At 44.6% G+C, this 13,248-nt stretch overlaps 1 protein-coding gene across 2 annotated transcripts in view; it reads right to left on the bottom strand.

Annotated features, from left to right (window-relative positions):
* GRID2 (glutamate ionotropic receptor delta type subunit 2) overlaps positions 1–7,633 on the bottom strand; it is a gene marked incomplete at its 5' end in the record, with an annotated part of 1,118,477 nt that extends 1,110,844 nt beyond the window's left edge. For both annotated transcript variants that reach the window (XM_081960469.1, XM_081960470.1), the window contains one exon: positions 7,546–7,633. In XM_081960469.1, the coding sequence (XP_081816595.1) occupies positions 7,546–7,633 (88 nt within the window). The remainder of the gene's footprint in view (positions 1–7,545) is intronic.
* Between the last annotated feature and the right edge of the window lie 5,615 nt (positions 7,634–13,248).

The following is a 13,248-nucleotide window of genomic DNA, read 5'->3' as shown; positions in this document are numbered from 1 at the left end:
CTGTCGCACTGGATCTAAGGGACAGGAAGAGGGGGGGAGGTTGATGTAGCTAGGGTTGTGAAGTCAAACTAAAAAATAAAACTTTTTCTTGGAAACCAAGGATGTTCTCACACGTGGTCGGAGGAAGGAGGAGTGGTTTCACCAGACCACCAGACAGCGCCTTGATTGGGCCATGTGACTGATTGTTTGAGATTGAGGGGGAAACTTTCACTTTTACTTAGGTGAAATTAAAAGTGAAATTAATTCAGTGTCAGTTTTTGCCCGTTATGTGCCAATCGGATATTTCCAATAAAGCTTATTCTTTGAGGGATCTACCTTGAAATTTTTGCTTGATGTGGATCTATTACATGGAACCAGAGGTTGGTTCCTACCTATTCAGTTCGGTTCGTCTGAATAGGTAATAACTCCGGGAGACACGTGACTGCACTGGTTCTATCCTCGGCGGCGCCATCTTGATTTTCTTCATTGAAAAAAAAATGTATTTTTTATTCCTTTTTTAATGTTGTGCGCATGTGCAGATCATTTTAAGGGCAAATGTGCATGCATGCATGCAGGCAAAAATTTTCGGGTGCCGAACCGGTAGTAATGGCGGGCGGAACCCACCCCTGCTTGGAACCCTGACACTTAAACTGTTTTTAGAGGAGGTGCCTGGAAATTATGCTAGCCAGAAAACAGAGGTTTTAGAAACAGAATTCAAGCAGTATCTAACTAGTTTCCATCAGAGAGATTTGGGGAAGGGGGAGGGAGGGGTACTTGAATGGCTGGTTTGAGTTCTTAGGGATAAAAAGCATTTAGAAAGGCTTGAGAAAATATGGGAAAAGTGGCTAACATTCTTCAAATCCCCTTCCCTTCTGCTGGTTCCTGTAGATAACCAGCTATTATCAAACTGGGTCCCAATCTCCAACTCCTTGTCAGTTATGGCTACGATATATGGCTCGAAAGCGAATGGGCAGCAGTGGCAGGCTAGCTTTTGCTAGGGAAGGCCTACAGGCCTTCCCTCATGAAAGCCGCGAGCTGGCGTACGCCACGTGGCCGAAAGCGGATGGGCAGCAGTGGCGGCAGCAGGCTAACTTTCACGAGGGAAGTGAGGAGGAGCAGGAGGCCTTCCCTCGCAAAAGCCACAAGCTGGCATACGCCACATGGCTGAAAGTGGGTGGTGACTGTGGTAGGCTAGCTTTCGCGAGGGAAGGCCTCCTGCCTTCCCTTGCGAAAGCCGTGAGCTGTCATATGCCGCATGGCTGAATGCGGGTGGACAGTGGCGGTGGTGGTGGTGGCAGGCTAGCTTTCGTGGCTTTCTTTAGCTTTCGTGGCTTTTAATGTTTTTTAAAAGAATATTTTATTTATTGTGCATAGAATTTTTTAAAATCATTTTACTTAAAAGTATTGAGTATAGAATATTTTAAAATGGTTTACTTCAATTTATTGTGTGTGGATTCTTTTTTTAAATTGTCTTAAACTAGTTTAAAAAAGATTCTATCCAAAATAAATTAAAATAAACCATTTTTAAAAATTCTATACCCAATACTTTTTAAATGTATTGTGTATAGATTTTTTTAAAATTGTTTTACTTAAAAGTATTGAGTATAGAATATTTTTAAATGGTTTACTTCAATTTATTGTGTGTAGAATACCTTGAAATGGTTACAGTACAAATTATTGCTGGCAGAATACCTTGAAATGGTTACAGTATAAATTATTGGTGGTAGAATACCTTGAATAAATTATTGTGTTTGGAATACTTAACAATGGTTTTTAAGGATTTTTTTTTATTTATAGAATATCTTTTTTAAAAATTATTTTAGGGAATTTTTATTTTTTAATTGTTTATAAAATATATTTACTACAAGAAATGTTATTCCTGTTTGCAAATGTTTTCTTTGTGATGCAATATGTTACTTTTAAGTGTTCAGACCAGGTTTATGTGTCTCAAAGTGGCTGCTTTTCTATGGGCAGGCCTGGTTGGTGAAAGGCAGCTTTGCCAGATTTAGTGTGTTTTACCCTGGTTGTTTAGGTAATTCTGTGGTGGTTGCTGGTTCTGTGAGCTTCCTGGCACTGTCCTTTATAATTTTCCACAATGCCTTGATGGTTTTTATTCCAGTGGCTTTGTCTTTCCTGTCCTTAGGGTTAGGGGGAAAAAAACTGGTTTCATTTGCAGTCCTTTGGGAGGGGGGAATTCTTATTTTTTGGTGTTTTCCTGGCACTGTCATAGTTTGTGTGGGTGTGGATGTGTAATGTCCCGCAGTTATCTACATATTAATAATGATCAAGAACGAATAATATTTCCTTATACATTTTAGTGACCTTTCCTTACATAATTGGTGTTTTCTTTCATACTTCTGGATTTCTAATTTCTAGCAAAAAAATTTAGCAAACAAATCCCACGTGAAAAAGTATTCAAAGCCTTCTTGATTTTAATTGTCAGTTTATTTATTCCTGCACTTTGTAATATTTGTTCATTTTCATATATCTTTTTCCCACTGTTGTGCAAGCACAATTCCAGCAGCTGCTAACATGTGTAAAATTAAATATATATTGTACTCTCTTTCAAATAGCCAACAAAATATTTCTGGTTTTAATTCCATATCTTGCTTTACCATTGCTTCTAACCACTAACTTTTGAATAGCTACTTGGACCGACCTAAGTACTGAACCTAATTCATATATTCCTGTTTTTTGGAACTGAGAACTAAATTTCAGAAAAAGGAAACGTATATTGCTCTGGGAATCTACCTATGACATTCATTCTTGAACTAGCTTCCTGGATGAAAGACTATATCTTTCCTGTTTGTTTATATCTTTCCTGTTTCTTGTCCTTCCTGAAAATACTGTACATTGTTCGTTGAAAGCAGAGGTCCCTTCTGTTACCTGTAGTCCTCAGCTTACAACCACAATTTAGTTCAATATTGTTTTATTTCCTGAAAAGACTGTACATTGTTCGTTGAAAGCAGAGGTCCCTTCTGTTACCTGTAGTCCTCAGCTTACAACCACAATTTAGTTCAATATTGTTTTATTTCTTTTGCAGTTTAGTATTATTTATTTTTGTACTTATTTTAATCTTATTGTAGTTCATCCATTGGGGCAAAGAATTCAGTGACATCATCTTGGCCACTCCCATCCAGTCGCATGACTGCCAAGCCACTCCCATCTGGTCACATGGCAGACAAGCCATTCCCACCCGGTCACATGGGCAGCAAGCCACTCCCACCCAGTCACATGGGCAACAAGCCACTTCCACAAAGCAGGCCCCACCCACAGAGTAGGTTCCAAAAAATTTTGAAACCCACCACTGGTCTGAGCATATGCAGGATGTATTTTTGGCAGGAAACAGCATGCAGGCATATATTCTATGGAGAAGGGTTTATCTTCTAACTGCACGAAAGATTTTTCTTCATTATTTTCTAGCACCAAGGCCACACAAAATCTCACAATTCTCATTAGTGTACTTAAAAAGAGGTCAAAATCAATGGACCTCACATCCCTAAATATTACAACATCAGTGCTACCCAAAATGGTGCGCTTGGCTAAAAATGCTGGCTAATCCCGGATTAATTAAAACAGGGCTGCAAAGTCCAATTGCATTTAGGAAGAAGAAAAGCATCAGACAAGCAACGTACAAAGTCAATTGCAAGCAGCGTGGCTAATTTCAAAGACTTGGGAGCTCTGGAGCAGCATAAATCCAAGCAACTTTTTTTCAATAGGCTCATAAAACAGGATATCATTGCCATTCTGCTCACAGCTTTTGACTCCTTTTTTTTTTTTTTACTGCATGCAGATCATTAGGAAACTTCTAAGCAATCAAGTAATGTGAGTCTCACGAAATTATTCAATCAATGCATAGGCTCAAGAAAGAACAGCAAGAAAGTACAGAGTGTCAATAAGGTTTTTTCTCCCATTCCCTTCCTTCTTCAGAAAAATCTTCCCCTAATGCAAATCAAAAGCCCAGCAGGCTTAATAAAGGGATTTTCCCACCTCAACTGCAGGAACGTGTGAATCATTTCTTCCCTGATACTCAGAGAAATACCATCAACAACACGTTTATTCTTTAGAAAAAAATGCAATAGCATTCTCATGCTACTCTGATCAAAGTTAATTGGTGCAAAAAGTAATTTTCTATATTTTGCTTACTATCAAACACACACACACACACAAAATAAATTAATCAAAGTTTTCGGTATCCTTTATTGCAACAGATGTATGTTAAAATGGACACTTAAATGGATACCTAAATATTTTATATGCAGCTAGTCAATCAACTATTGTTAAAGGGGAAAAGGTTAACTATATGGATGAATTCTTAAATATATACTGATACTTTGCCTCTCGTTATTACTATTATACAATATTGTACAGTGCAGAATGGGAAAAGGAGGATAAATATATGGATGAATTCCTAAATATATACAGATACTTTCTCTCTCGTGATTACTATTATATAACATTGTACAGCACAAAACGGGGGAAAAAAGAGTAGGAAATTATTTACTCTTTCCATTTTTAGAATCCAAATATCTGTAATACCTGTTGTTCACATCTCCTTCTCCAGAATGCTGAACATCGCTTCCTTTGAAAAGTTTTTATTTAGAAAAATCTCAGCGTATTTAAATAAAGGCCCTCTTCTTCTGAAATGTAAAATGAACAAAAGCAGCTTTTTCGTTGTTCTTGCTTCCATGGTTTTTTTTTTTATTAAGACAGGTGTTTGCATTGATGCCGGACATGTACAAGCGTGAAAGCCAGAATCAGATCTTATAACATTTTCAGAGTTTGAAGTGTGTGTGTGGGGGGGGGAGAAGAAACCCACTGTAATTCTTTTTGGAGGTGGAACTACAGAGAGTAGCTATTGGCTCAAATTTAAATGAAAGTGCTATTTATTTCACACTAGCTAGTTTCCATAACTTGATGGGGTGGGGGGGAAGAGACAAAGCTGTGGATGACACTTATCCATTTGCCAGTTTTGTGGCAACCAAGTCACCACCTTGTCAAATGTGCCACTTGATACACGCAAAGCAAAATTCTCTTTCCAACCGATTCTCTTCCTCTCTCTCCTTTCAAGGCAAAAAAAATCCTGGTGCTGCTGATGGAAAGGAACCACACACATATATGTTAAAACAAAACAAACAAAAAAAGCTAAATGATCTGCAGGAATCGATTGGCCAGCGATGAATAATGAACAGGCACCCACATAAATCGCGATTACCATAAAGAGAGAGGGGAGGGGGAGAAGGAGCCGTTTGATGTGAGACCAGAGTGCAACAGTGCACGCCACTGTTTGCTCCGTGAAAAGGAAGAAGAGTCCTGGTGCCCAGAGCTTTTCTTTCACAAACAAACTATTCATCGGTGAAAATCATTGTCCCCTACCCAGGAATTCGTCCCTCCAACCTTTCTCCAAGGAATTCTACGTGGCTGTAACAAAGCATGCACTGTCCCTGTCCGCCCCCCCCTCACTCCCCAAAGCAGCATTTTTCTCCCCAGCAAATTTTAGATTTCAGCTGGAAAAGGAGAATGGAGAAATTAATATATCATGGATTGTTCGGATTCTATGGGAAATCAGCTAAACCGTTCATTCATAAAAGAACGGCTCAGGCGAGGAAGGGTTAACATTAGGAACCATGATAGAGTTCTCAGTCCCAGAAACTCAAGGGTAGCATCTTCTACCTACTGCAGACAAGAAGAGTTGGACATTACCTACAAGCCCGACATGAGTGGGGTGACTCAAACCACCCCCAAAGTTGGGATTTCTCAGCTCCAATCATCTTGGTTGAAACACTGCATTATACTCTATAGCCTAGGACTGGCAGAGACATGTTTCCAAAAGGGGGGGGGATCACTTAAGCTAGGAAGCCCCAACAGGCTCCAAGTTGGAAGGAAGTGGATGGAGTTGGCCACTAGCTGTGGCATAAGGGAGCTTGATCCCTGTTTGTCCAGGGGGAGGGAGGGAGACTTTCAACTCAGCTGGATCTTCTGGACCACCAATGGAGCCTCCCCAGTCAGTCAGCAAGAGGAGCTGGAGGTTTTATTATCCCTCCCCAGGGGTTTGCTTTACTTCCTCTTTGCACACTTCCTGCCTGCACTTGGACTCTCTTCTATGAACTGCAATGACAAGAAGGGAAGTGGTACCTCGACCCCCCACCGGGTCAGCACCTGCTTCCATCTAGACAGGTGTATTTACACTCAGATGCTGAACTCTCCCTCCCTCCCTCTCTTGCTTTCTCTCCGACCACTGGCAAAGGAAAACTCCGAGCTGAGCTGGCTGCAGATAGCTCTATGAATCATAATCAACCTCCCCCAACCTCCTCTCCGTGCGTTCCAAGTCCACCGTGTGGCCGTCAGTGTTGCTGGCAATAGGTGGGGCCCACAGCAGCTGGAGGGGGGTGTCCTTTAACCCTTGCCGAGCTGCTGGGGCCGGGGGTGGGGAAATAAGGCTCAGAGGAGCGGGCTGTCACGCGTGGCTTTCCCCTTCCACCCCCGCTCCCCGCTTCCTCCAGCAGCTACATTATCCGGGGGAGGGTTGGAGGCCCTCGCCGGAAAAACTGCTCGTTCTACGACCTTCGCGCTAAAGTGCCTTCCTGATTGACAGGAGAGAGTGTGTGTGTGTGTGTGTGTGTGTGTGTGAGAGAGAGAGAGAGAGAGAGAGAGAGAGAGAGAGAGAGAGAGAGAGAGATGGGGGGAGGGGGGCGGAGGCCGAGGCCGCCACTGCTGGAGGGAGATTTTTTAAAAAATCTCCCGTTGGAGCCAAAGATCAGTCGGGCAAAATGAAAAGAAATCACGTTGCCAAACCACCTGTTCCTCTAATACCGGTGGGGGGGAGAGAGATGGGGGTGCGGCAGCAACGTGGGTTGTTGTCTGTGCGCGCTTGTGTGTGTGTGTGTGTGTGTGTGGCGCGCGCCCCGCGCCCCGGGAAGGCTTGGAGATCATTGTACGCCAAGGGATCCTTCAGGCTCTCTTCCCCCCCACCCCCGACTCAGGGCGCTACGGCAGCGATTTCAGCCAGGACCCACAACCGCCGACCGAGTCCTGCTTTTTTTTCAGATTTTTTTTTTTTTGGGGGGGAAGCAAACTCCGGCGTTTGGCCGTGATTTTTCCATCCATCCTTTGGACAGAGATACAGAGAGAACGAGAGATACAGACACTCACACACACACAGAGGGGAGGTATAGATACAGAGAGAGGTGTAGATACATACACACACACGGATACAGATACAGAGCGCGCGAGAGATACAGAGACTGAGAGAGCGAGAGAGCGCAAAACCCTGATCAAAACCCATCTCAGTCTCTCTCCCAACGCCCAACACAGTTATCCAGAGGCTCGGACCAGTCTCCAGCTTCATTGGCCCGACCATGCCCAACTCCCCGCGGGTGGCGCTTCGGCCACGGCGCGGCTATTTCCAAACGACCCTCCTGCTTTCATTTCCAAGAGCTACCCAAGACTGCGGAGATCATCCTTCCGAGGGAAGTGGGGGGGGGGGGAGGGAAAGATGGGAAAAGAGCCGCGAAGTATTAAGGCAAAGCAAGCACGCGCTTTTCAGCCTCTCTTTCTCGTCCTTACCGATGTGAATGATGGAATCCGCTCGCGCCGCTTCCCAGGTTCGAGTCCAACAGACGGCCAGGAGCCACGCGAAGGCAAAAACTTCCATTCTCCTCCGCTTCGGGGGAAAAAAAAAACCAAGAAAGGAAGCAAAGCGGATAGAAGGTAACCCCGGGAGGCTTAGCCAAGACCCAGCGCCCGAAAAGGAGCTCAAGAAAGACAACAAGGTTGGTTGGGGAGAGAGAGAGAGAAAGAGAGAGTTGGGAGTTTTTGAAGCCTCCGGAAGAGACTGCAGCTGGTGGCGAGAGGAAAAAGGGTCCAGCTTGCCCGGGGAAAGCCTCTGGCTCGGCTCCTCGCGTCACTTCGGGGGGCGGCCGGGCATCGCCACCAGAGTTGCGGGGAGTTGCTGCAGCAAATCCATCCAGCACCCCACCGCCGGAGGTTCGAGTCCAGCCGCTTGGATGCTCATCTCCCCATCCAAGCAGAGCCTCGTTGGTTTTCTTTTTTCCTCTTCCTCACGCCGTAAAACCTTCGCGGAGGACCGGAGAAACGGCAGGCATGAAAAAACGGGGAACCTCCTTCTCCTTTTGGCGGCGATCCGCACCGCCCGCTTCTTCCCACCAATCCGGCGGAACAACTTGCAGCCCGTAAAGCGACCAACCATGCCAGTTTCCCCCCACCCCACCCCGCCCCGGCCACCCTGTGCCCCCTCCCCAAGAGGGGAGGGAGGGAGGGGGGAGGGATGTCTCCCAAAGGGGAAAAAAAGCTTTCCTTTCAAATCTCCAGGCAACTGACCAGATCCCTGCAAAGTGCGTGCAGAGAAAGAGAGAGTGAGCACACGGCGTTCCAAAAACCTTTCAGCCCCCCTCCCCAATTCCCCGCGGGGGGGGAGGGAAAAAAGCCCACCCCTCCAAGCTTAAAAGTGAACTTCAAAGCAATGCAGCTAAGAATGCAGAACTTTCTCCTCCCTGCAAAAAATAATGATAATATAATAGATAGATGGGTGCTTAAGAGAAAAAAAAGCTATAATCCCCTGGCTTTCCTCCTCCCCTCTTCTTCGATGGGGAGGGAGTGAGGGAGGCGGGAAACGCCGCAAACGCTGCGAAAAGGAGCTCCCAACAACGTGGCCGAGCGAGGTAGCAGTTCCACGGAGACGTTTTCTGTGGAGCAAGCGGGCAAGGCAGCGGCAGAAGCAGCAGCAGAGGAAAGCAGAGGCTGGCGGCGGCGGCTTTTTCTGCAGTAGAGGCTCCAGCGGCGGCGGCGGCGGCGGCAGCCTCCAAACAAGGAGGCAGGTTTTTTTTGGGGGGGGGGTGTTTGGAGCTGGTTGGTCGGGTGGGATGTACGGAGTTCCTCTCGGCTGCCAGCGAGCTACGCCGCCGCCGCCGCTAGCCGGCACGTTGCTTAGAAATGGATCACCTAGGAGAGAGGAGGGGTGAACGAGAGAGAGGTGCTGAGAGAGTGGGAGAGAAAAAGAGAAGGGAAGACAGAGGAACAGAGAGAGAAGGAGGGAGATGCTGAGAGAGAGGGAGAGAAAGAGAGGGGGGGAGACAGAGGAACAGAGAGAGGGGGAGAGGGAGATGCTGAGAGAGGGAGGGAGGGAGAGAGGCTGAGAAAGAGGGAGAGAAAAAGAGGGGAAAGACGGGAACAGAGAGGGAGGGAGAGATGCTGAGAGAGGGAAGGAAAGAAAGAGAGAGGGGAAGACAGAGGAACAGGGAGAGAAGGAGAGGGGGAAGACAGAGGGAGAGAGGAAGATGCTGAGAGAGAGGGAGAGAAAGTGAGAGGGAGAAGACAGAGGAACAGAGAGAGTGTGGAGAGAGATGCTGAGAGAGAGGGACAGAAAGGGAATGACAGGAAGAGAGAGAGGTGCTGAAAGGAGGAGAGGGGGGAGAGATGGAGTGATGCTGAGAGGGAGAGAAAGGGAGAGAGAAAGGTTTCCTGACAACTACCTTTTCCCTTCTTTCCTATCTGAAATAAGGGGAAATCATGGAGCAGCTCTTAGCATAGATAGACATGAAAGCAAGTCAAAAAAGACCTCCGTTTTTTTTAAAAAAGCCATTCAAAGCCCAAGCAAAGGGACAGGAATGATGGGACGTTTCCTTGAGTGGTGGCTGTATAAGGGACAAAGAGTGACGGTAGATGCCACCTCGGGCTGGATAACCTTGTCCCTGGCTCCTCAGCAGTTCTCTAGTTTTGAAAAGTAAATCAGGGCATTGTTTAACAAGGTGAAGGCAGACCTTGGGAGAGGTGGGGGGGGGTTGGAGGGAGATCCGGTACGCCTGGTTTCAAAGGGAGGCAAATATTAAAAGCAAAGAGCTATTAATACAAGCCTAATTATCAAAGGCTTTGATGGGAATTGCTCGCAAATGACTCTTAATAAGCCTGGAAAGCCACCCCTGGGAGAAGGGGAGAAGGATAATTGTGAGCTGAGAGAAAAACAGCACTTTGGTCCTAAAATCTTAACCTGAATAACCTTTAGCTGAAGTCTGAGTGATGGTGTAGGCACATAATTTTGTGACACACTTAAGGACTAACATCTGGAACATCTGGGGCTATAACTGTTAGGGATGGCAAGACTAAGCAATAAGCTCCTTTTGCTTGGGAGGGGTGGGAAAATCAAAAAGTTGGGGAGAGAGAAAGGAAATAGGATTATCCATTGGTGATCTAACCCTAAGGATAGATCTGTTAAAAGAGCCCTGGGTGTTCTTTGGTGACTTTTGAAGGGGGAAAAAAACTTTTATTCAGACTAGGGCAGGGGCTGGCAATGTTAAAGACTCAAACAGCCATTTGGACCTGTTTCCCACAGAAAGAAAGAAAAAAACACCTGGAGCCACAAAATCATTCCCATGCCTTGACTATTTCCTGAGTGGCCACAAAACTAGCCTATGTCTTTGAATTAAAGGTTCTTGTTAGATTCGGGCAACAAGAGAACAGACTTCAGACGATCGTGACAAACAGCTCTTTATTTATTATGTGGTAGTGATCCAGCTTTATATGGGGTCATGCAGCTCCCCTTTTATAGGGAGCTGGCGGACCTCCCGTCCAATCAGAACAACCCCTTGTTCCTGCCCTAGTGGCGGACCTGAGTGGAGACCACAGCAGTTTATGTAAATATCTAACAGTTCTGTTTTCTTCTGAAACTTTTCTCGTATTTATCCATGGTTGGCCTACTGGGGGTCGAAAAGCTCAATATATTGTGCGCTCTCGGGTGTTGCACATTGGCGGTTGTATTTTGAGCGACAGGGAGCTGCAGCAGAGGGATGAAAGAGCCACACGTGGCTCCAGAGCTATGAGCTTCTGACCCCTGGACCAGGGAAACCACCCAAAATAACATAAAACTGCTTTGGGGTTCCAATCTAACAACAAACACTAACTTTAGCCCTGAATTGAAAATATTCCACTACAGAGTTCATTATCCCATCTAACAATATAACAATTATATGGGCTGCAAAACCAAGTATATCAGTAAAAGGAGGAAGAAAACTACAGGGCAGAGAGCACTGTCTTTGTCACTTTGTGGGTTAATAATGAAAGAGGACATCTTTTCAAGTCAGAAAAGCAGTTAACTGTGGGGAAATTCTAGTCTGCTAAATCTTTCTCCTATTAAGGAGCTGTCAAATTGGGTATCATTGAGTACAAGATAGTGGTCAGCTCTGCAAGCAAGTGGAAATCTCTCTTGGCTCCAGAGAGGTAAAACAAGCTATCTATCTATCTATCTATCTATCTATCTATCTATCTATCTATCTATCTATCTATCTATCTATCTATCTATCTATCTATCTATCTATCATCTATCATCTATCTATCTATCTCTATCTATCTATCTATCTATCTATCTATCTATCTATCTATCTATCTATCTATCTATCTATACACACACACACACACACACAAGTTTACACTCTATACATTATAAAGGCGGATATTATAAAATAACAGAGTTGGAAGGGACCTTGGAAGTCTTCTAGTCCAACCCACTGCTCAGGCAGGAAACCCTGTACCATTTCAGACGAATGGTTACCCAATCTCTTCTTAAAAACTTCCAATGTTGGGGCATTCACCACTTCTGGAGGCAAATTGTTCCACTGATTAATTGTTCTAACTGTCAGGAAGTTTCTCCTCAGTTCTAAGTTGCTTCTCTCCTTGATTATTTTCCAAAGAAGCAGCACACTTTCCCCACACAGCTAGGCAGATACATTTCAACACAACAGAAAATGGAAAACACTATTTCTAATGGCCATAACTCCACAACAGTTTGTGGAATCTGCCTATTGTTTCAAAATTGTAGATGTACTAGTGAGTTCAAAAAAATTAGAAACCAAGATCAACTGCTTTTTGTTGAGATTATAGCAATAGCACTTACGGTATATACAGCTTCATAGTGCTTTACAGCCCTCTCTATGTGGTTTACAGAGTCAGCTTATTGCCCCCAACAATCTGGGTCCTCCTTTTACCGCCTTCAAAAGAATGGAAGGCTGAGTCAACCTTGAGCCTGGTGGGATTCGATCTGCCAAATTGCTGGCAGCCGGTGATCAGCAGAGTAGCCTGCAATACTCCACTCTAACCACTGTGCCACCACGGACTATGGTCTCTGTATCCTAAGCTTCCTTTCTTGGGTTTGATAACTAGGCATGTATTAACAGTATCTTTTGCCTTTTAATTTAAATAGATGATTAGCAAATGTTTTGAGTCATCTTTAAAGAAGTTAATAGGGATTTGATTTAGCTTAGGTTTGATTTATTCTTACAGCCAAAAAGGGTTTGGACACTGAAGGCTAAATTTGAAAAAAAAAAATCCAAATGAGTCAGGATCAATGAAAATGGACCAGACAATCCCTGATTGCTTTTGCATACAAGTACTGCATCATAGATCTTCCAGGGAGTTGGAAAGCTGAGCCAAGTGAAGACAATTTTGCAGCATTTCTTCTGGAGCTGCAGATTGGGCATTTTTCCAAAAGACAACTTGTCCTGTCCTGGGCTCTTGGGATTTCCTAGTTCCCTTTTGTAACCACGACACTGTTGCATCTGAATGCCGTGTCTTCCTCCATCTTCCCTTGTTCTGTTCTTTTTTTCCCTTTTATTTTCCTTTTGGTGAAAAGAAGTATAATCAGGGAAGAACATTATGGGGGTGACTGAACATTGACTGGCTGACCTTTCTTTGTTCTATTATTGCCCGGTTGGGTGAAGTGCCGGTTGGTTCCAGGAATGGACAAAGAGCAGCACTTGTTTCATTATTTCTCATCACTGGGACTGGAACATGTCTTGCTCTTCCAAAATAAGTAATCCATAGAGATGGTTTGGATTAGTTAACCTAAATGTCAAGTGAAATGACTGTTTCTGAGCTGAATCAATTAAGACGAAGGTACCAGAAGCAATCAAGCAGGGATACTTACAGAAGTGACCCTGTCTTCTTGGAAAAATCTGCAAGCAGGATGGAGGCCATCCAAGGCTTATACTCACCTTGATCCTATGAACTGGGTTTGGCAGAAATGCTGCCCACAGCTCTCTGCTGGTGTTTCTCAGACTTGGCTTGCTCTAAAAGGACCTCCTCTTGATCAGCACAAGATAATACGGACAAAACATGTGTGGTTCCCATGATCAATTTTTTTTTTTTGGTATTAGTTTGTCAAGCATGTACAAGATAGCAGGTATTAATATAAACATGGACGTGAATGAAAGAAATGAATGCAAATAAATGGGGACAGTAGGACAAGGACGGTAGGCATGC

Source organism: Natrix helvetica, assembly GCF_964273705.1.
Source record: "Natrix helvetica genome assembly, chromosome: 7".
NCBI classification, from domain to species: domain Eukaryota; kingdom Metazoa; phylum Chordata; class Lepidosauria; order Squamata; family Natricidae; genus Natrix; species Natrix helvetica.
This window is presented reverse-complemented; position numbering and strand designations above follow the sequence as displayed.